Source organism: Pristis pectinata, chromosome 10, assembly GCF_009764475.1.
Source record: "Pristis pectinata isolate sPriPec2 chromosome 10, sPriPec2.1.pri, whole genome shotgun sequence".
NCBI lineage: Eukaryota > Metazoa > Chordata > Chondrichthyes > Rhinopristiformes > Pristidae > Pristis > Pristis pectinata.
Genome location: NC_067414.1, coordinates 25576432 through 25599195, shown reverse-complemented (window position 1 = coordinate 25599195; position 22764 = coordinate 25576432). Strand labels below are relative to the sequence as shown.

General features: G+C 37.0%; 1 protein-coding gene across 1 annotated transcript; it reads left to right on the top strand.

Annotated features, from left to right (window-relative positions):
- The first annotated feature begins 1 nt into the window (after position 1).
- si:dkey-261l7.2 (uncharacterized protein LOC569751 homolog) lies at positions 2–22690 on the top strand. Its single transcript, XM_052024445.1, has 7 exons — positions 2–322; positions 5846–6021; positions 14064–14153; positions 15537–15619; positions 16554–16717; positions 17203–17313; positions 18588–22690. The coding sequence occupies exons 2-7, from the start codon at positions 5897–5899 to the stop codon at positions 18681–18683; spliced, it is 669 nt and encodes a 222-aa protein (XP_051880405.1). The 5' UTR covers positions 2–322; positions 5846–5896; the 3' UTR covers positions 18684–22690.
- Positions 22691–22764: the final 74 nt, after the last annotated feature.

Genomic DNA, 22764 nt, shown 5'->3' with positions numbered 1-22764 from the left:
GCCGCCTGCAGTCTGCGAGAACGTGCCGCTTTCGGAGGCGTTAACGCGGAATCTAAGTTGTACAAACGCGCATGCAAGGACCGCCACTCGTTTGCATTTATCATTGAATTTTCAGTTCCTGCTTAGATTCTGCTGCAGAGATGCGAGTTATTGAAAGTCTGAGGTGCCCGCTGGTGGGTCTGCCCCTGTAGAATTGTTGCCCTGTGGTGGCTGTTGAATATGGACAAGCCTTGCGTTACCGTGGATTTAGAGAAAGTTTTATAGTGTCACTGAGGCTGGACTGACTTTCCAAAATTGCCATATTAAAAATATCCCGTGTTTGGTAAGTTGGCTCCATTTCATATTCAATATATCCTTTGCTCTGGGTCCAGCTCTTTACTCCCAGTAGCTGGCTTTATAAATGTTGGAAAGCAGGTGATTTTGAAAGAGTTCATAAGGTGTGTTTGGTAACTAAAAGTTTTATGAAGTGAATTTTAAGTGGTAATGAAATTTCTTAAACGACACATTTTCTTATTCTTTTATTGCTTGGTGTGATTAGAAATTTAAGCTTGCATTTGATGGGATTACAATGAAAATTGTGGGTCTGCCTCCTAGAGATCCAAACTGAATTTGCTTTGTGCATACAGTATTTGGTGTACTGCGTTCGCTGCATTCATGTTTCATCACAATGAAAGCCCCAGGCTTGGTCGTTCTAACCCAGTTCCTCAATATTGTGACTCAGCAGTACAACAGTCCATGTTTTGCAAACATTGCTTTGCCAAGGGATTACCGTTGCTCACGTTAATAGCGCTCATCGCCTCTGGAACTTTTGCACAGATTGAGGAGAACGGGCTGTTAGGACGATTATTTTGTCAACAGTAGATAGTACAATCAAACTTGTAAAACAAGCGAGTGAAAGAGCCGCCCTTGCATCTATTGCTGACGCATTATAATTACAATCTGGAAACGAATTTGCTTTTTCCACCTGCAGTTGATTTAAACTTTAAACACAAGAATTTGCAGCAATATTTTAGGAACACTTTCAGCAAGTTTGACTTTCTAACTTTTTGAACTTTGAAAGTGGATCATGCTAAAGGTTAAACTGCTATCTGCCCACATTTTGCTTTTCATTCTGGTGGGAGAATTGATTAGCTATCTTAAAGCATTAACTAAAGAGCTATTAGCTGAGCATTCTACTTCTAGCACTTTGTTTTCACTTTCTCCATCCCAAAATCACCTGTCCTTCTTTTACCCCAACAACCTCCATATTCAGTGGATCATCCACCACCATTTGGCGCATCTCTAGTGTAATACCATCATTAAACATGCATTCCCAAGGTACTCTGTCTCTGTGAAATTATGGTCCCTGTCTCAATATCTACCAGCAATGTTTCTACTTCACATGCCATCTTCCCTTAAAGATGTTTTACTGTCTGCTTTACTTCCCAGTCTGCAAGCACAATGCTGAGCTTCTGGTCACTTGCCAGTTTAATTCTCTGCCTTGATCCCACTTCTTGGTCTCCCACGAAGTTTAAATGAAACACAATAAAAGCTTGAAAATCAGCACCCCATCTTTTAACTAGGTGCATTACAACCTGTGGACTGAAAACATTTATAACTATTTCAGATAATTACTTGCATTTCCTTTAGAATTCTTTTTGTTTGTTGTCCCTTCCCACTCCTCACCTTGAACTATAATCACTTCTGTTACTTGTTTAACTCTCCTGTCTTCCACACTATCACAGACCTTTCCTTTTGTCCTGCATCTCTCAACTTCTCTGTAACTTCAAATGCCAGCTCTACTTCTCTTAAGAGATGCTGTCTAATTTGCTGAATCATTTCAGCATTTGCAGAATTTTGTGTTTCGGTTCGATGATTGTCAAATTTATCACTTCCCCTTGTTGCTGAGATTAACTCATGCTACTTTATCATGCAGCGTGAGCAAATCCTTGCAATTAATTAGATGAGAAATGCTGAATAAACCATACGTATCCTTCACTTTGAGATTCAATAGGGTTGAATTCTTGGTCACATTTAGAAGTTCACATTCTCTCCACATTTTGAAAATATGCAGCAAAGCAAGAGTTAAATTTTATTAAATTTGTCATTCCCCAGCATATCTTTCATCTAAGATTTGAACAAGCAAACAAACTGGGTTGCCTAACAAGACATTGAACGTGTTTGTTTCAGGATGTGATTAGATTGACTGTTTTTTAGTAGTAAAACAAAATGCAGAAAATATACTCTTTTTACCCCTGTTTCTGAGATGTTACTTTGTTTAAATGAGGATGATTTTGCAATTTTTACTGAGGAAATTTGATGGTTCATTTATTTGTCAGTTGTATTGCCTTCTATCTGTATGGGAAAAATGTGATGTAGAGGAGGATGCTCCATGACTGTTAAAGTCTTATTCAGAAGGGAGATTTAGCAAGTAAAAGTATGCTGCAGTTTTACACAATAAGTTATTGTAAATTGCTCTCAATTATTTTGTTGAATTACAGTTGTGCAAAAGTGTAATGCACTCTTACACCTAAAAGCACTGTTCTGAGGAGTGGGTGAACACAGATTCAGCATCTTTCACTTGAGTTCCAGCTGTATTGTGTCACTCTGAGGAAGTGCAGAGAAAAGAGCAGTACATTTTTCTACATGGAAGTGGGAATGGATCTGCTAGTAGAATTTTCTTGGATTGATAGGTTTGCATTGATTTTTTTTGGTTGACAGTGTTGATTCTTACCAACACCTCTCAAACATCTAGTCAAAATAGGCAAGTGTGGAGTCGAAGCAGTGAATGTTGGTTCACTGCGGAGAGGACCCATCCATATCTAGATGGAGAGCATCACTGATACATCTGATGTTATGATTGCATCTCAGAGATGTTTCTGTTCAGTGGTGCTGAAGGCATTTATCATCCTTAACTGTTGTTCCTCCTGAGAAGCCTTACCTCTGTATGAACTTGTAACTGGGAATGTTGCGGAAAAGGATTACACGGACCCGGAGGGTGTCTGCTTCAGAAAGCCTTTATTGTAGCATGATATCATGGAGAGCTCAGACTCTAAGGAGTTCCGAAACCCTGCTCAGCAAAGGATTACACTTATTTTTATAGTTAAAATATATGTGACAAAAAAGCAATTACACAAATACAAAAATTTCTCAATATGTTCTAGGTGATAACCCGAAGCACCTATCAGCTTAAAATTTACTCTGCCTGCAGCGTTAGGATAGATTATGAAACAATGATTCCAAAGAAAGACAAGTTCCCATGTCTTTGAGAACAAGCAAGCAAATAAGCTAGATAAGGTTAGTTAGTTGGCAGTTAACCAAAGACAGACAGCTGTCAGTAGAAATGGTTTGACCCTCTTAATAATGCTTTAAATTTTCTTCCACAGGGAAAACGGATCATTTTGATCTGTGTAATTTACCTGGTGCAATAACCAGTACCCTTACCTAACAGACCATAATTTGATATTGTAGATGAAGCAAAATTGTTTTCAGTTACAGAAGGTTTGGTAAGTAGAGGACTTAGATTTAAGGCGATTGGTAAAAGAACTTGGTAATAGGATGAACAGAAAATCTCTTGAGTTATGGTTGGGAGTACACTGCCTGAAAAACATCCTGGAAGCAGACTCGGCAGTAACTTGCAAAAGAGAAATGAATAGCACCTGAAGGTTTATATAAAAAAAAACCTCAGGGCTACGAGGAAAATACAGAGGAGTGAGAATGGTTGCAAGGAGTAGGACTAATTGGGTAGTTCAACCATAACCTCCACAGACACTCAGGACTTGCCTCTTTCTGTGGTGTATCATTCTGTGATTCCAGAAATAGCTGTACTAATATGAATCAACAGACTTGGCAATGGGCTACCTACTAGCCATTCTGCCTGCAGTTCAGATGTTATCCATGAATCCTAGGAGGAAAAATACGTGGGGAATAATGACAGTGTATATTTTTAAATTCTTGAAAGGAATTGACATAAAACCTCCAACAAGAAGCAAATATTTCCATATGTTGTATTCTAAAGTTGTAATTAATGTTCAGTATTTGAATTAATCACCTTTGACCCCTCTAAAACCCTCTGCTCTTCCACATCATCCACTTGGGTATAATCTTAGATTCACTGACAGTGTAAATCACATGTCAAGCTCCATTACCTTATCAATGTCCCCTTGCAGCTTCCTTCCTGCAAATGATTTCTACTTCATATTTTTAGAAATGTTTGTAAATTTCAGCACTTCTTTCCAGCTGCACATGCAAATAGTCGATATACTGAATGAGTAGAAGAGTTCCTTATAGAGCCTGATAGCAACTCTGCCACCAACTTAGCCACTTTGAGAAACTAACCTTTGTTCCTGATATTAATTCACATGTGAGGCCCAAGTACAGTTGACTCTCAGATCTCAGGTAAGCTACCAGTTGTGCCTCTGTTGGTGTTACTCTCACATTTGGGTCAGGTTCCTAGGAAATTCCAAAAAACCTGAACAAGAAACCCAGGCTGCAACTTCTGTGCAGTAGGGAATACTGTACTGCCCTCTTTCAGATGAGATGCTCCATGAGGCACCATGTTCTCCAAACATAGACGATAAACATTTCAGAGGATGATTTCATCAAGCACAAGAGAATTATCTGCCTGTCCTGGTCAATATTATCCCTCATTCAGCACCTCTTCCAATAGTGATTCACTTCAAAAGTATTTCATTGTACAAAAATATATTTTGACATGTGCAGTGCTTCTGAGAATTGCTATAAATGTAAATCAAAAGAAAGAAGGCTGACTACATTGCAAAAGTACTTGATTGCCTCTGAATTTTTTTTTGATATCTTGAGAATACGAAAAGTTTGGAATCAATGCAAATCCTTTCTCAAAATGCAAAACTCTTTTATTTTTAGGGGAATGGATGAATCAGTGAATAAATGCACTTTATATAGTGTACTTGGCCATACAGGTCAAAAAGACATCAATATCTAGTGGTACAAGTATGTTTTAATTGGGACTGTGATGAAAACTGTATGGTTGGTTTCGTGTCCCTGCGCTAGAGACGTGAAAAATATCATGAATGGTTTCTACACCTCTGCTGATTAGTTGAACTGACTAGGACTCGTACATAGAGGCATTGAGAGATACAGCAGAGAAACGAGCCTTTGCCCACTGAATCTGTCTCAACCATTAACCATACATCGTCCTTTGGTATAAACCTCATTCAGCTCTTCAAAGCAACTTGGGGTCCTTTTATGTGAAAGGCACGTATAAATTCAAGTTGTTATGTTGCACTTTATAATACCTGCAGGCATTCATTTTCTAGAATTATTTATCAACCTTGGGTAAGATTATGCAGGTCTACAAACACATAGAAATGTACCCTGCTGCATTGGAGAAAAAAACATTAAGGTTGGAGAGAGTAAGTAAAATACATTTTTACCTGAATATTAAATTCTTTCCTATATTCTAGTGACTGATCACAGAACTATATTGGTGTTCTTACCAAATATTAGTAACTTAAAGTTGAAAACTCTATGAAGTCATAGTCATTACTGGCAAAAGTATTTACAGTTAAAGGGCTTTATCAATATGATGTGATGCACCTGCAGAGAAAGTGCTTTATTTCCTTACAATTTTTAACATGTATTTATCTTGTTGATTGCTTACTCAAGAGCCTTTTATATAACTCAGACTCTGAAGGATTTCAGTGTAATGTGGTGTGCAAATAAAATGAATATCAAACTTGATGTAGAAATTTCAGGAGCTCACCGTCTTCTGTATTGTGGCTTTCTATTTGGCTATTAAGATGGTAGAATTTGTCTTATCCATTTATAATGTGAATTTAAATAATTGTTCCTAATATGTAATATCTTTTTGTTTCTATTTAAACAGTGATTTTCTTCAAGTGTTCCATACTGTTAGAAAAGAGTGGCTAACACTGGAATGCCTCAATTAACTGCAGCTGCTGCTTTGCAGATTGGTTTATTAATATCTGCACTTCCTGCCCAGTATATTTTAACCCGATTTTTTGGCAGTGATTCCACCCAGCGTATCCAGGCATCAAGAAGGTACTGTTACACACTATTTCTCTAATGTTTGTTGGTGTTTTTAGCAATATGTCACTGATGGGTAAAACTTTGCATTGGCAGTGTCAGCACCATGGAGTTCTAAGACAGCTTTAGCCACGTGAAAAGGCTGTGTGTCAACTCTCTGTGCCAGCTTTGATTTCAGAATATACTGCTGTCAAATTTTTCTATGTCTCCAATGTGTTTTCTCTCAATGCCTACTGCTGTTAACTGATATAGCACTTGATACTCAGGATTCTCTGCCTCAAGAATGACTTGGTTCTCCTATGGCCCATTGAGACAGCCCTATGGTGGAACTATCCAATTAATTCCACTTCCTACCTCGTTTCCCACAGGGCTGTAATATTTTCATGCCTGAAAGCATGGAGGATTCAAATTAAATAACGACATACAATAGGGTATTCAATACGTTATTGTATGTTGTCATTTGATTTGCATCCTCCATGCTTTTAGGCAATGTATATAAGATTACAATGAATTGCTACATTAATATCCTCAAAACCTTTCACCTTGCAACTTTTGATGTCCAACCATGCACAATTAAAGGCAGAAACCCAAACGTTACTTTCAAAGCTTGTGCACTGTCTCAGAGCGTGCTGCCATCACCATTGACTCAGTACTGAAATTGCTTCAATGGCATAATTATTTTTTTATTTAAGTAGTAGTTCCACATTAAAACCAGCATAGGTGTTATTGGCTGGCATATTTAAGAATGTCTTCATGACTTTTTTAATCTCAAATAACTCTTTTGGCCCTAAGATTTTAATAAGTATACAACCGTCCCTTGTATGCAAACAATATTGCAGATTTTTAAAACTTTTTACTTCTGTTTCTCATTTATTTCTCTTCCTTAATCCCACCAGTATTTCCTAATCTTTATTTTGCCTATAATTTAAATTAATATACATTCTCTTAATTTTGCTTCCTGTTTTTTCAGTCTGTGTGCCAGTGAGGATTTTTAGAGCATAGCTGTGGCTTACCTCATTTACGAATGCTGCAGATACCCTCTAAGGGTGAAGCACCAAAATATACTGGGGGAAATCCCCTTTGGCAGTCATGCAAAGTTGTATGGGTGATTGTATGAGAGATGAACAACGTTCTTTCCTGTGAGCAAAGTCTGGGCCAAGACTGCAGCTGAGGCATACCCAATCTTTTGTAAAAGCTTTCGTAACTTTTTGTGCTTCATTCTGTTAGTAATAAAGCAAAGAATTCTACTTTAAAAAAAAATTGTAACAACCTTTCCGAGGGACTAAAAAGGATGCGACATGCACAGTTAGGCCCTGGGAAATAATTGAGGAACAGAGGATCCTTGGTGTACAAGTCCAAGGATCTATGAAAGCGGTAGCACTGGTAAAATGTGGTGAAGAAGGCAAATGAGATATTTGCCTTCATTAGCCGGGGGTATAGAATAGGAGCAATTAGTACAATTTGTGAAACATTGTTAGGCTATAGTCTGGAATATTGTATGGTCACCATTCTATAGGAAGGATGTAATTGCACTGGAGAGGGTGCAGAAGAGACTCACTAGGATATTGCCAAGGAAGGAGCATTTCATTTATGAGGAGTGAATAGATAACTGGATTTGTTGTTTTCCTTGGAACCGAGATGGCAGGGGGGTGACCTGATTAAGGTATACAAAATCATGAGGGACGTAGATTAGATGGTAGGAATTTTTTCCCCCATAGCAGAGGTGTCTAAAACTTGAGGGTATAGGTTTAGGATAAGAGGTTTAAAGGAGAGCTGAGGAGAACATTTTCACCCAGAGGGTGTTGGGAATCTAGAACGCATTGTCTGAGTGGGTGGTGGAAGCAGATACTCTTGCCACATTTTAGAAATCTCTGAACAAGCACATGAATTGCCAGGGCATAGAAGGCTACAAACCAAGTGTATAAATGGGTACTTGATGGTCAGTATTGACCTGGTCAGCTGAAGGATCTGTTTCTGTGTTGTATGGCTCTATGATTCTGTAGCTTCTGACTTTAAATATTTGTGTACCTAAACCCTCCAGATCTCTCTCTCTTCCTGTAGCTGCTTTAAAATGGTACTTTTTAATTTATTTGTGCCTTTCCTCATTCTTCCCACCATGGATTATCACTTGATGCTTCTCAGTGTTAAATTTCATCTGGCACGAATCTGCAGGGTTCACATGTCTGTCAATATCTACCGGAGGTCTATTAAGAATAAAATGTAAGCAGAAATAGGTTATGTGGCCCCATGAGCGTTCTCTGCTATTCATTAGGGACATGGCTGATCCTGTGACTCATCCACTCTCCCAATAGTTTCTCATATCCTCAGTGTCCAAAAACCTATTGATCTAACCTGAATATAGTCATTGACTGAGCAGCCATATCCCTCAGATATCAAATTCCATAGATTTACACTCCCTCTATGGAATCTCTTCTCAACTTAGTTCTGAATGGCTAACTTCTTATCCTGACATTATACGTCTTTGTTTTAAACTTTCCACCTAGGAGAAGTACCTTCTCAGTATCTATCAAAGTTGGGCCGAGTGTTTGTTTCCATGTTGCATTACTGTGTTTTTACTCTATCTTGTTAAGTCCTCTCAGAATCATGTACAGTATATGCCAATGAGACCATCTTTCATTGCCCTAAATTCTAGCTTACTTGGTCTCTCCTCACAGAAAACTCCTCATCCCAGGAATTAACCTGGTTAATCTAAATTGCATTGACTCCAAGGGAAATGTATGCTCCTTTAGGAATAAATCATATGGACCTCCAAATGAGGTCCCACCAAAGCCCTGTAAAATCTCAACAAGGGTTCTTTTCTTTCATAATCCAGCCTCTCTACCAATAGAGACCAACAGCATTTCCATTCTGTATACAGGTGACCCCCATGTTACGGGCATTCGGGTTATGGAAATTCACCCTCACAGAATTCACTAATCAAAAATGCCCCAAAAATCCCAGATACAGAATAAAATTCTCTCAGACTTTATCTGTGGGGGAAAAATAATAAACAAATGTGAAAGAAACAAGTTTTTTTTTTAATTTGCTTTTTTTGACATGTGGAGATAATGTGGCATTTTTGTGTCGTAGGTTCCTTTTTGCTTAGCAATTTTTTCTTTCCCCCGGCAGTTTTCCATATTATTAACCCTCTGTCCTGGGCCTGTCTATATCCCTTTGCAGTCTCTGTATGTCTTCCTCAAGTCATTTATTGATGTGGTTTTGTATCACTGACAAACACGGATGTAGTACACCCTGTCTACTCTGTTTTCTATGGTTCAGTTGATCCTCTATCCAAGTTAATGGTACCACCATATGGAACCTTTTGTGTGGTACTTCATTATCTTTCGAATATCCATAAATAATGCATCTCCTGGTCTCCTCCCCTACTGTCCTGCCAGTTCCTTCCTCAATGAACCTGTATTCAATTTGTTAAACATTATTTCCATTCATAAAACCATATTGATTCTGATCATATTTTGATCTTTATGAATGATCTTTGGTTCCCCTGTATTTCGGTCACATTTATTATAATCTCTTCGGAAGTGAAAATGGGTACATAATATTTGTTCAATGCCTTCACCTCTCATTTTTCTCATTCTCTTTCTTTTTACATTGTTATATAACATTGTACATTTTTTTTTAAAATGACTTGCTGATTTACACTCATCAACCTTCAGTTTAATCAATTTTTTGGTTATTCATCATTGCTTTCTAAAATTTTCCTAATTGTTGATAGTATTCTTAGCAACGTTATAAGCCTCTCTTAATTTAAACTATTGTTAGTGACCTCAGTTAGCCACAGATGAATCACATTTCACGTGGAGTGTTTGTTGCTAAGAATTTTGAAATTAAATGCCTGCCATTTTTTTTCCTGATGATAAACCTTTTAATCTGATTCTCCAATTTACTCCAGCCATTGCAAACCTGTGATTAGTTTTATTTGAGCTCAAGGCTCTAGTTTCTGATTGAACTCTGTTTTTTGCCTAACTGTATTCAAAGTTCTATTTTATGGTGGCTATTTTCTTCAGAGGATTCCTTACTATGAGATTACTGATACAGAAAATAAGGTCTAAAAGCATCCTAATGCAAGTGGGGACTGTGGTGTTGTTATTGTTAGGTTATGTAAGAACATTTCCTTTTAAAGAATATTGTGTATAGTTCTGATCTGGCATTTGGTAATGTAGAATGCAGCCAGCTATTCTACATCGTGCAGCAGTAAATTTTGTCTGATCATTCCTATCAAGGGCTTAAACTGGTCACAGTTTACAGTGGCAATGAGGATGAACAAGCATAGTGTAGTCGTGGCCACTTTGAACATTTTGTGTGTGAATATCACTCTGACTGTGCTTTTGCTGTCAGTTTGAAATCCACTGTGTTCAATTTCTTGCATGCTGTGTGTAACTGAATGTGTGCCAATAAATCTTGCAGACATTGAATTCAAACATTTAATTTAATCAGAGTCAGTGCAAGTCAACCATTGTTAAAATGTGTTTGAATAAACAATAACTCAATATATTTAAATAAACAATAACTCAATATATATAAAATCAGCAACAAAGAATAATCAGCATCAGCGAGATAAGCAAAGCTCAGGACACTATTATTGTCATTAAAGCAGATTGCCCTGCTGGGATTCAAACCCTTCGCTGAAATCAGAACGCCTGAGAAATCTCGTACATCCAAACTCATCAGACCGCATTGAGGTTGAAACCAATGCAATCAAGGGAGGAATAGAGTATTTGCTTGAATGAAGAATTGACAAAGGTCTATAGAGGTTTGACATGCTCATCTTAAATCTACAAGAACTGATACAAATGTTAGAGTTGCCCAAAGGGCCATAATTAATGTCGCTGTTAATTTTGTGAATTCTAGAGATTATTTGCATATAACAAGTATAGTAGATTCCCTATTATAAAAATTGTCAGTTGTGCATCAGTAAAAGCTACGATTGGTGTACTACAGAAAACAAGGATGATTAAAAGACCACCTTTCAACAGTGATGAATCAAGCAAGTTTACAAACTGGCTTGGTTTTGTATATCACAATTGCCCACAAGCAAGTTGTGAAACAGAATAATTAATGCAAAAATATGAGTCAATGGTAATTCACTTCATGCGACCATTTCTGTGCTGTTAATGGAACTACAGAGTAATGCTGCATTCAATGGTAGAATTACTGCCAGCTGCACAACTTATGAGTTGCATCTTCCACTGATACCTTGTAAGTAGATGATCAATATCTACACAAATGTCACAAAGCTAAGAAGAAGATCATGAAAGCTAATCTGTGGAAATGCTAGAAATATGCAATGAGAAATGCTAGAAATTTGCAATGGAAAATGCTGAAATACTCAGCAGGTAAGGCAGCGAGAGAAACAGAGTTGATGTTTAAGGTCAATGACCTTTACTCAGAAGCTTTCGTCATTTAGTGATGTACTTCCAACATTTTCCAACTGAGCATTTCCAGCATTTTCTGTTTCTATTACCATGAAAAGTACCATTACTGCCTGGGGTATAGTTCTTGCGAAACAATAATGAAATAGGCAGACAAGTAAATCCATTTGACACAGCCTCGTGACGTTACTATTATGAAAGATTTCATGATCACAGCATTGCAAAGAGAGAAGTCTGTTGTCCTTCAAAGCACCATCCACCGTCAGTGAATCTGCAATTGGTAATCTCAGCAGTGTAGAAGCTGAACAACCTCTGTTGATGCAACAGCTAATGTCTTTGCATTCAAGAATCATTGGGCACTACTTCCCCATGTGAGGTGAACCTCCTCTGTACCTTCAGAGAATTTGTAACGTAGCGATATAAAAGAAGCTTGGAATGGCTCTTAATTAACCTGTGGGAGGAATGCTGTGTTGTTTATGTTACATTCTTCATGATTCCTGATTTAGAAATATATCTTCATTGTTTCACCATTGTAGTTCTAAATCTTGGAACTCCCTACTAAACAGCACTGAGGGAACCTCTTCACCAGAAGGACTCTGATGTTAAAAGCTTTTTTTCTTTTAACATTGTGATCCTTCTGGTGAAGGTATTCATCATTCACGTAGGGGCAGTTAAGGATCGACAATAAATATTGGCCTTTTTGCAATGCCCACCTTGTCCAAATGAATTGAGAAAGAAGTTAATATCAGTCAGTATTTTCTCTGTTTTAGAATCTGATCAAATAACGTAATATCTGTTTCTTACTGACTTTGGAAGCAACTCCTTGTAACTACTAAGCTTAAGTTGTAGCTTCCAAAAATTATGTCAGAATTAGAACCATCTAATTTACCACCTGCACTGATAATAACACAGTGACAGTTATTTATATTAAGCTTGAAAATTCACAACAGCCAATGGCAGTATTTTGATGAGTAAACCAATGATTCTTTGTTTGAACATTCAACTGTCTAACTTTCATGATGTCCGTAAAGGGGGAGAGGGAGGGAGGGAGAGAAGTGATTTGTTTTGAATTGGCCCAGCAATAGATGCCAGAACCTTTATCCATTACAGTGCAAAAGTACTCTCCTTGTTTATCGGATTGATGGTTGGATGAATAAAGAGAAAAGTGCTGATTTGCCTTTAGTATATTTAAAAGGAAGTACAGGATAATATGCTGTTACCGTGCTAATTTGCTGTCATATTTCATTTCCATGGTTGATGGAGTGAACTGCATTTAAATATCTTCAAAAAGATCTAGTCGTGTTTTGAGAGTTACGTGCAAGTCTTGTCACAGCAAACTTGGTGAAAGCAAAATTGTTGCCTTGTTTAGTATAGTTAAAATCTGACACCAAAGGAAGGTCCCATAAGGATTTAAATGTCTACTATTTCTGTGATTATGAATGCTTGATCTTATTGTCAGCACTTGTGGCCTCAGTGAATTATCACAAAAATATATCAAAAGCATGTTAATCACAGCTTTTAATGGAGATTCACATGAAATGTAAAAAAAAGTGGATTACTTATTTTCCTCCTTGCAAATGTATTTCCTGTTATCTTTTATGGAAGAATTCAAATGTATATCAAACTATTTTTAACGTGGGTGCTTGTTCTGTATTCATTTGGTAACATAAACTCTAGCCACTTATCTATGTATTGAATATTTACTTTTAGCATCCTGATTGTTATGTAAACTACTGAATGAGATTAGGAACTAAACCTTACCATTATTATACTATTTTATTGCTACAGTCATTGCATTTTCGACAATGATTGAGATAGCTGCATGAAAAATGTCTAAAATGCGTTGATGTATTTGCTGTCCTGGTTTGTGTTTGATATTCTGCTTTTCCTTGGGTCATTTACAATATCATTAGATCAAAGAACAAAGCTTGTGCCTCAAGGAGTTTTTGATACTTTTTTTAGGATACAGTTGTTGCTGGTAAAGCCAGTATTTATTGCTCGTCCCTAATTTCCCTTGAGAATGTGGCAGTGGGACACCTTCTTGAACTAAGTGGCTTTCTAGGCTATGCCAGAGAGCAGTTGAGAGTCAATTACATTCCTGAAGGTCTGTGATGCATAGAGATCACACAAGAAAAAGACAGATTTCTCCCCTGACCAACTCCCAACCCAAAAGGTCAGCATTGCTAAGACTTTCTTGGTTCAATTCCAGATCGTTTAATTGACTAAATTTAAAATCCACAGCTCTCGGAGAGGTTGTTGAATTTGTGTTTCTGGATAATAAGTCCAGGCCTCTGGATTACATATCAGTTAACTTAGCTAGTATGCCACTTTTACCACTGGGCTGTAATAATATGCATCCGTCATGAGGTAGGTTTCCCTTAACACCATTCCACCATAACATGGAGTTGTTTGTGTTGGAACTCTGGATAATACCACACAGTTATAAAGTATATTGTTCATTCCGTTACTGTGGAAACCAAAAGATTACTGAATGGGAAGGATTACATTATTGCATTATAGGTGGAAAGGCATTTCAAGAATATCAGACATTATTTGCAAAGTTATACCAGAGAATTTACTTTGTTTCATGTAAAGGGGTTGTTCTTCCTTCCTTTTATTCCCACATCCTAATACATTGAACCTTTGCAATTCCATTTCACAAAGGTTAATCCATAAATGGAATGAATTCAGAAAATCTTACTTAAATTTGCAAGCTTGGAAGGACTGGTTAAATGAATGGAGTTTGAAGGAGAGGTAAGTTATTGAATAACTCAACTGGTATCAGCACTCAACACATTATTCATGAAAAATGTACCCAATAATTCTAAAGTTATGCAGGAAGTTAATTTGTGTACATTCGTCCTTGGGCCTGTTGATGACAATCTCCAATTGGCTCCCATGCAGCACTATAAAGACTTCACTTTATGGATTCCATCTGCCTGAGAACACCTGTTCACATATCAAAAATAGAATGATTGTTGAATGAAGGCAGGCAGGCTCGTTATCTATCTATCCCTGACCCCACCTTTGTTGAACAAGGAATGGACAGACTTTAACCCTTTTTTTGTGCTTCTGACACTATCCCAAACTATTCATTTTTGGAGTTAAAACTCAGCCCTTTGTTCTCCTCTTTAAATTTACACATAACCTGATCCCACCCAATTTCTAATACTATTTCTACGTGCATAGTGTCCACCCACCTAAATCTGAATCTAGAGTTTTATGAAAACATCAAATATAATTTATTCTTTTAGCTGTCTGGGTCCTACTTTCTGCAGTTCCCTCTGAAGTGTCTGCTTCCTGATATTCCTCCTTTAAAAATTCCCACTGGTCTTCTACATTAAGCCTTCCTTCCTGGCACAAGTCATCTTGGAATTTCTTCAGTGTTACAAGTGCAAAAAAAAGTTGTTTTAGTTATTAATGCTTCTTTTATTACTCCAATTTCTGCATTAAATGCTCCCACTTTTTTTTTCCTTGAAGGATTTTCTGCTTTAAAGATGAGTCTTTAAAGGGTTTTGGGTTAAATATATTTGTAAAGAGAGAGCAGATGGAGGTCAGTGATTTGATTTGGAGTCATAATGGAAATCACAATGATTTGTGACTTAGAGGGCTGATCATGTTCCAGATCTTTTTGGCAAGTTGAGTTCAATTTCAGTAGGGATATAGTACATAACTAGAGAAACAAAGGACTGCAGATGCTGGAATCTAGATGAAAAACACGATGATGCTGGAGGAACTCAGCAGGCCAGGCAGCATCCGGTCCTGAAGAAGGATCCTGACCCGAAACATTGACCGCCTGCTTTTCTCCAAAGATGCTGCCTGGCCTGCTGAGTTCCTCCAGCATCATCGTGTTTTTCATATAGTAAATAATTGCTCTTTTACTTTGTAGCCACATGTTGTCATAAAACCAAGGTGCTCAGTTGTATAATTTTTGAATTGTTTTTTGCTTGCCTAGTCATCTTTAACTTTGACCCTTAAATTATCTGATCTAAAAATTCCAACTAAAGAAAGGTGAAATCTGGGATGTAATTCTCCCTGTCAGTTGGGGAGTGAATTTCTTTTGCTCTTCCATATGCATGTGTTTTTATTGATTGGGAAGAGCTTTTGTGAAAATTTCATGTTTTCTGCTGTCTGCAGATCTGTTCAAAATGAAGACCCTCTTGGGGAGTCTCCAGCTATTGAAGTCTTGCTATTGAAAGAGAAGGATGGATACTTCGCAGGTATCATGTAGGGAACCAGAAAAATAAACTGTTGATTTGAGTTTAGAACTTATATATTTTAATCTTATATATATATTATTCCTAATTACTACATTTCCCAGAATAAAAATGCTTCACTTTGTTTAGTTCACTAACATTTTTGTTTAGTTTTTCGCTGAGCAATCCATTCACTCTTTTCTCATTGCTCTCTTTATGTAGTTTTTAAACTGGATGTTCATCCTCACTGTTGCAAATTGGATACTTGGCATAAAGTAAACCTTAATTTCCAAGTTTCTTTTAATTCCCCTTTTAGCTCATGCTGGGGTGTCTGACCTTTGATGTTATGAGAGTTACCTCCAAGTATTTGTATTGCCTCGAAGCCAACATTTAGTATTTATGAGCTTATCCCACACTGGCCTTATCAGCAGCCTCAGAGCCCACAAAATCAGAGTACAAGTAGGCCTACCTCAACCCTGAGGGACCGTCTGAGAGAAAGAAAGGAGTGTGGTGACTGATTGGAGATCTGTGCACCACACAAACTTATTTACAAGTAGATCTTTTGGGCTATTACCTCAGAACTGCGTTATGATCAACTTTGTTGTATTTCTGGAAACTTTAAGTGAAACTGCATAATTTTTACATTTAAATGAACAAGTGGATAGCAATTATGTTTGGCTAGAGCTGCCAATTTTATTTACCGGACCAGTTAGAAAATAGGGAGTTGATGGTTTCCATAATTTCCTTTCACTTCTGAGGCTAGGAATGAGATCCAGATCAAATTGTTAAGACTCATCTCCTTTTAAAAAAAAATTACAGGCTTTAATGACATTGCATCATAAGACTTTGAATCAACAATTTGTAATGTAAATGTTCCTGCTCAAAGAGTTTGTTCAAAGGTTCCAAATTAAATGTTGGTGTTTACTTGTTAAACATGCCACTTTCCACATTTTATTAGGCTCACCTGAGCCTCGATCTCCAAGGCCACCATTTGTCAAATACAGAGTGGGGCAGGTCTTCAGACACAAAGATGAAGGATTCCTTGGTGTGATAGTTGGATGGGATGAGAATGCAAGAGCCCCAGAAGACTGGCTTAATGAAAGATATCCTTCAGACTTCCAGGTAATGCAGGCAGAATGAAAAGATGCTGAGTTTGTTGTCACTGGTTGGGAGACCTCATTTCTCAATGCTAAGACAATACAAATTTACAGCAGAAAAGCTGTGCATATCAATAACAAAAAAAAATTAACTTTTCACTTATTTTATCTTAACCTCTAAAATACATCTGAGGTTGAGTGTGCTACAGTCGCTTTTACTGGTTAAATACTTCCAGAGACAGTTGGAATGTGGTTTTCTGGCAGTGTATTATTTATCAAATAGAAAGATGTTTTTCAAGGGAAAATAAGTAGTCTGAGCCACTATGTTCTGATATATATTTTACTTTGAGTATTTTTATAGGAGGATGGAGAAAGTACTATTTTAAAAAATATGAAAATAAGCATTTACTGGTTATGTTGTGCCATCACTTTCTACTTCTACAGTTGGATTGTGCTTTAGTTTTGTTTGAAAAGGTGCATAACCAGTGATCAATATGTTTGTGTCCATAGAATTTGAAATACACTCCTCATTATAAGGTTCTCGTTCACATGAATGATGGAATAAATTCAGAAACACGCTATATTCCAGAAGAGGATATTGTCATATTGACAGGTGTACAGGTAAGTGTTTGAGTTTGGGGGTGGGCATACATTTGAGGATAAAATGCTGTATAAAAGCCAAGCTGAAGGTGGCTGCATTGAGTACTTTTCATCTGTGCATTCGGGCAAAGTTCAAAGACCCATTTAGCCCTTCCTTAATTACTGTAAATTCTGGTCCCCATGTGTGATCATTACTAATTGCCTACTTTGATTATGATCTTGAGAGTTTTTAGTAATGTTTAGTTGGAGTGAGTTTGATTAAATGACTGTTTCCATATTGGAGAAATTCTTTCTACATGTGTGGGTAATGAAGGAAAGCTAGCAATCTAAGAGGAAAGGAGTTGTATCTTCGTATTCAAGTTAAAAAGAGACAATCCCTGGAGTACAAAATAATGATCATTTGTTAATCAAAAAAACAAAGCAAAGTGCATATATCATTTACAGCAAATCTGGATGTCATTCAGGAGGTATATCAACTCAGAAGCATACAGCACAAAAACAGGCCTTTTGGTCCAACTGGTCCATGCCAACCAAGATTCCCATCTTAAGCTAGTCCCAATTGCCTGCTTTTGGCCCATATCCTATCCATGTACCTGTCCAAATACCTTTTAAATGTTGTTAATGTACCTGCCTCAACCACTTTCTCTGGCAGCTCATTCCATATATTGACCACTGTCTGGGTGGAAAAAGTTGCCCCTCAGGTTCCTATTAAATCTCCTCCCTCTTGCCTTAAACCCAACCCTGGGGGAAAAGATTGTGCACATTCACCCTATCTGTGCCCCTCATAATTTAATATATTTCTATAAGATCACCTCTCCAATGAAAAGAGTCCCAACCTGCTCAACCTCTCTCCATAACTCAGTCCCTTGAGTCCCAACAACATCCTCATAAATCCCCTCTGCCTTCTTTCCAGCTTAATGGCATCTTTTCTACAGCAAAGTGACCAAAACTGAACACAATATTCCAAATGCCTTCTTAAAGAAAAATAGATGGAACTAATTCAAGAAGGTAGCAGAGGAGCCTTAGAACCTCCAATCTGTTAATCTTTTTTATCCATCAATTTGTTTTTACTTATAAACTTCATTCAGATGTTGTCTTCTTCTTCCGTGGAGTGTATTCAAGAACGTGGTATCGCAACTGAAGCCAATCCTGCCTTCACCCAGCAACCACACAAATGTAGGCACAAATGGATCTAGACTGGAAACTGTTGTTTATCCTCCTTTGCTCAGGGACTTTGAAATTTATTGTAGGACTTTTTCGTGGTGTTGATTATCTTTGCACATTGTTATTTCTAGGTGTACCATCCACTGTTGCCTTCTTTCTTCAGTGTGTTTGATGGAGACCGATACATAATGATGCCATGGCTGAAGCAAGTCTACCCACATGACTGAATGAAGGTTAACTTCCAATAATGCAGGGAAAGTAATTTGCCAAAGTAGAATTAATGTGGAGCTTTTAAATACACAGAGTTGCTGAATATATGATGTATTTAAAATACTGGGCTGTTTATTTTAAAATGTTTTCAAATGTTACCATTACAGGGTACATATCTGTTGATATTTCCATTTGGAAGGTCAAATAAATGCAAGTTGATTCAGTCTCTATATGAAAGTCAAAAATATGTTTCTACTTTTTAAGAGAATGTTTTCAAAATATATTTTCTTTTAGCAGCATGGTGAGTAAGCTCATCAGACATTTCTGGCCCATATGACACACAAGGTCCATTTTACAGAGTATCATGGCCAATCTTTATTAATTATTTACTGACATGGTGGGTAAAAAGAAATCAGAAGGACAAGAGTAATGTGTACTTCCCCAGAAGGAATTTATAGATTGCTAATATTATATTGAGACCATTTAGTGTTCTTAAATGAGAAATAAATCAAATTGAAACCTCCATTGTTATTAAATGGTAAGTAGTGGTTGAACTTTGACTTTAAGTTATGATATTATGAAAACCATGGCTTTTGAATTTCCTTGAATTTCTGGATCATGAAGTGGAAACAGGGTTCCCACTTCTAATTGCAGTCCCTATAATTTGAGTGTGCCAGAATCAATCACAACCATCCATCATTGTGCGTAATCCATGCTCACGTGAATGTTGAGCAATTTGGCAGGATGATACTCAGAACCAATGAGTGGTAATGTTGGTGAAATTGTTTGCATGTCCTGGGAAAACTCTGGATATTATCCTTGTCCCCACAACCAAATTATTTTGCCTATTTGATTCTGTGAAGAGCATCAAAGCCCACATTTTGTCCAACACAAAATTATCATCTACTTCCATCTCCATAATGTTGCATCAATCTGTACTTCACAGCTAATATAGCTAAAAATCATTTGTCTATGTAGTATTCTTTCCTGAAGGTATTCCAATTCCATCAGAAAAATTGTCAGTTAATACTTTACTCTTTGAATTCTATCCAGTTACCTATTAACACCAACCTCATCAATTTTTGACACCTATCACCAGGGTATCAATTCCATTGGAACCTAGAAAATACAAGAACATGAAAGACCCTGTAGACCCTAGAGTCTAGTTAGATTAACATCTGTCATTGGGAGACTTTAGAAGCTATTATGAAGGATGTTATTAATAGGATACTTAATAAAAAAAAATCAAGTTTGTCAGGTAAGGTCAATCTGGTTTCGTGTGAAAGGAAAATCAGGTTTGACCAATTTATTGGAGTTCTTTGAAAGGGTAACATTTGCTGTGGATAAAGAAGAACCAGTGGAGGTACTAAGACTTCCAGAAGGTATTTGGTGAGGCTCTGCATCAAAGGTCATTACGAAAAATTAAAGCTTGCTGTTACAGATGTAACATTAGTGTTGATAGAAGATTATGCCTGTTCTGATTTCTGTTAGCAGCCAAATGGGTCTTTTTCTGATTGGCAAGATGTTAACAAATGGTTTGCCACAGGGATTAGCTGAGACCTCAACTTTTTATATAGGTGACTTGAAGTGTGATTGTTAAATTTGCTGATGACACAAATATCTGCAGGAAATTAAGTTACGAAGAGGATACAATGACACCACAAAATTGGTTAAACGAGAGTAGGCACAATCTGGCAGAGTATAACATGGAAAAATGAGAAATTGTCTAGTTTGGAAGGGAAAAAATAAAAGAACCCTGTTATCAAAATGATGAACAATTGCAGAGCTTTGAGATGTGGGGCGAGGCAGGGGGAAGTCCTTGTGCATGATTTGCAGAAGGTTAGTATGTAGATCCAGCAAGCAATTAGGAAAGCTAATGGGATGTCATTATTTATTGCTATGGAAAATGAATACAAAAGCAGGGAGGTTGTGTTTCAGTTATATAAGGCATAGGTGAAATCACAACTGGAGAATTGTGTACAATATTGGTCTCCTTATTAAAGGAAGGATTTTAGTTTTTTGGAAGCAGTTCAGAGACCGTTTGCTAGAACTGATTGTCTTAAGAGGAAAAGTTGGACATGCTAGACATTTATCAGCTGGAATTTAGAAGAGCGAGAGTACACTTGATTGAAATGCATAAATTATAACGGGGATGTGTAGAGAATCTAGAACTAGGGATCACTGGTTAAAATAAGGGGATGCCCATTTAAGACAGCAATAAGTCAAAATATTTTCAGAGGGTTATGAGCCTTCAGAACTCACTTCTTTATAGGATAGGATAGTAGAGTGGAGCCTGAGTATTTTTAAGGCAGAGTATAACAGATTCTTGATAAGCAAGGAGCAAAAGATTATTGGATATCCATTACCCACTACTTAAGTCAATCAAGACAACACATTAAAACACCTTTTGATATCAGATCCATTTGTTCTTCAGAAATCTTTAAATATTTATCATGGTTTAATTGATCTTTTCCTTTAAGAATCTGGATATGTGAAAAGTTTTGCCAGTGGGGATTGTTTTCTATTTAAACAATTCCAGTCTCACTAACTTACCTTCATTGATCAGATATCTTGCATTGCACATCTGTGAAAAGCTGTTTTTCTTTGATGACAATTCTCCATCTTCCCAGATTAGTGAAATAGCTTTGTATTTGGTTTGTTTGCTCCTATTGTGTATTTTCTTTATTTTAGTTGGTATCATTTGCAAATGTAAGAAATTTAGTTTGTCTGAATCTCCAAATAACTTTTATGAACTATCAACAGCGACCCCATCAATGATCCCTCTGGTCCCCTACTTTTTATCTGACATTCTTTCCTTAAACCACACTCATTGCAGGGTGAAAGTAACTTAAGTTTCTTACTATTACAGTCATATGATAACATTTGACGATTTAGCCTGTTTGTAGTAATACCATTGGCCATTTTCTTCCCAATACATTGTACTGGCCTACTTGCATCCTTGTCTCATTGCCAGCTGTTTCTCAACTTCAGACACTCCTGAAAACCTGTTTCCTTAACCCATACCTTTGATATTTCCCCTGTTGGTTCAGTTGTGTCTCAGAAATGCACTGGAACCATTTATTAGTTTAAAGTTTACAGATAAATGCAAATTGTTAATTTCTTGGCCCAGATAAACTCTCAGCTGCATGTAGTTCAGGCCTGGAATCTTTCTGGTCTGCATAGTTTACCTCGTATACAAATCTGCTTGGATCAGAGAAGTTTCATTTTTATCCTCGACTTGGCACCACCATTGTACAAGAAAGTAGAGGTGTGATTTAGTGACTCCCGCTAGTATTAAAATCACTTGGATGCTGTGAGATGTACAAGAATGCCAGTGGCACAGTTGTCTTCCAGATATTTCCCCTTCCTGTAAGACAATAACTGGTATCTGCCACCTGTCCTGTGTTTCCCTTTCAACAGAATATACCCAAGAGTGAGAGATGAATAAACTTAGGGATTTGAATCCATGTCTATTCCTATTCCCTTGGATCTTGTTAAATGTTGGTAACAATATATAATTTTAAAATGTTTTTTCCAGTCTCATGTATATAACATGTAAGTATGCCAGAATGATGCACCAGGATATTCAAATATGTGTCTATTTGCATCTTTAAAACATGCAATTATTATGATTCATTTATGATCGGTGAACTGACTGAGTGGTCCGCATACTTGATATACTGAGAAATGTTCATCTTTCTTCCTAAATTATCCTTGGAATTGAACATGAAACAGTATAATAGTTTATTATTAAAAAGTACGTAAGTTCTGTACCATTGCATTTCTATCACCATTCTTTTAAAATCAAAGATTCAGGTTCCAAATCATGTGCATGATAACTATTGCAATAAACATTTATTAGATTTTTTAAATTCCATCATGAATTCCTGTGAATAAAGGAAATGTCAAAGCTATCTATTAAGATGTAATTTATTTTGCATGTTCAGTGAACTGTGCAAGATGGAATGATTCAAAATATTATAGGGGTGTGATGGTGGCGGGGTGGAATATTTGACAACTTTAATGCTGTTGAGTTTGGTTGAATAACCTTTCGTGATGGAAATAAATGCCAAAATGAAGTCTCTGCTCTCATTATGT

Bases quoted from the DNA above. Each gene is read 5' to 3' on its own strand.
- si:dkey-261l7.2 (XM_052024445.1), top strand. From the start codon at position 5,897: ATGCCTCAATTAACTGCAGCTGCTGCTTTGCAGATTGGTTTATTAATA. The intron at 14,154-15,536 runs GTAAGTTATTGA...TGCTGTCTGCAG, and splicing joins GAATGGAGTTTGAAGGAGAG to ATCTGTTCAAAATGAAGACC. The intron at 16,718-17,202 runs GTAATGCAGGCA...TTGTGTCCATAG, and splicing joins GATATCCTTCAGACTTCCAG to AATTTGAAATACACTCCTCA.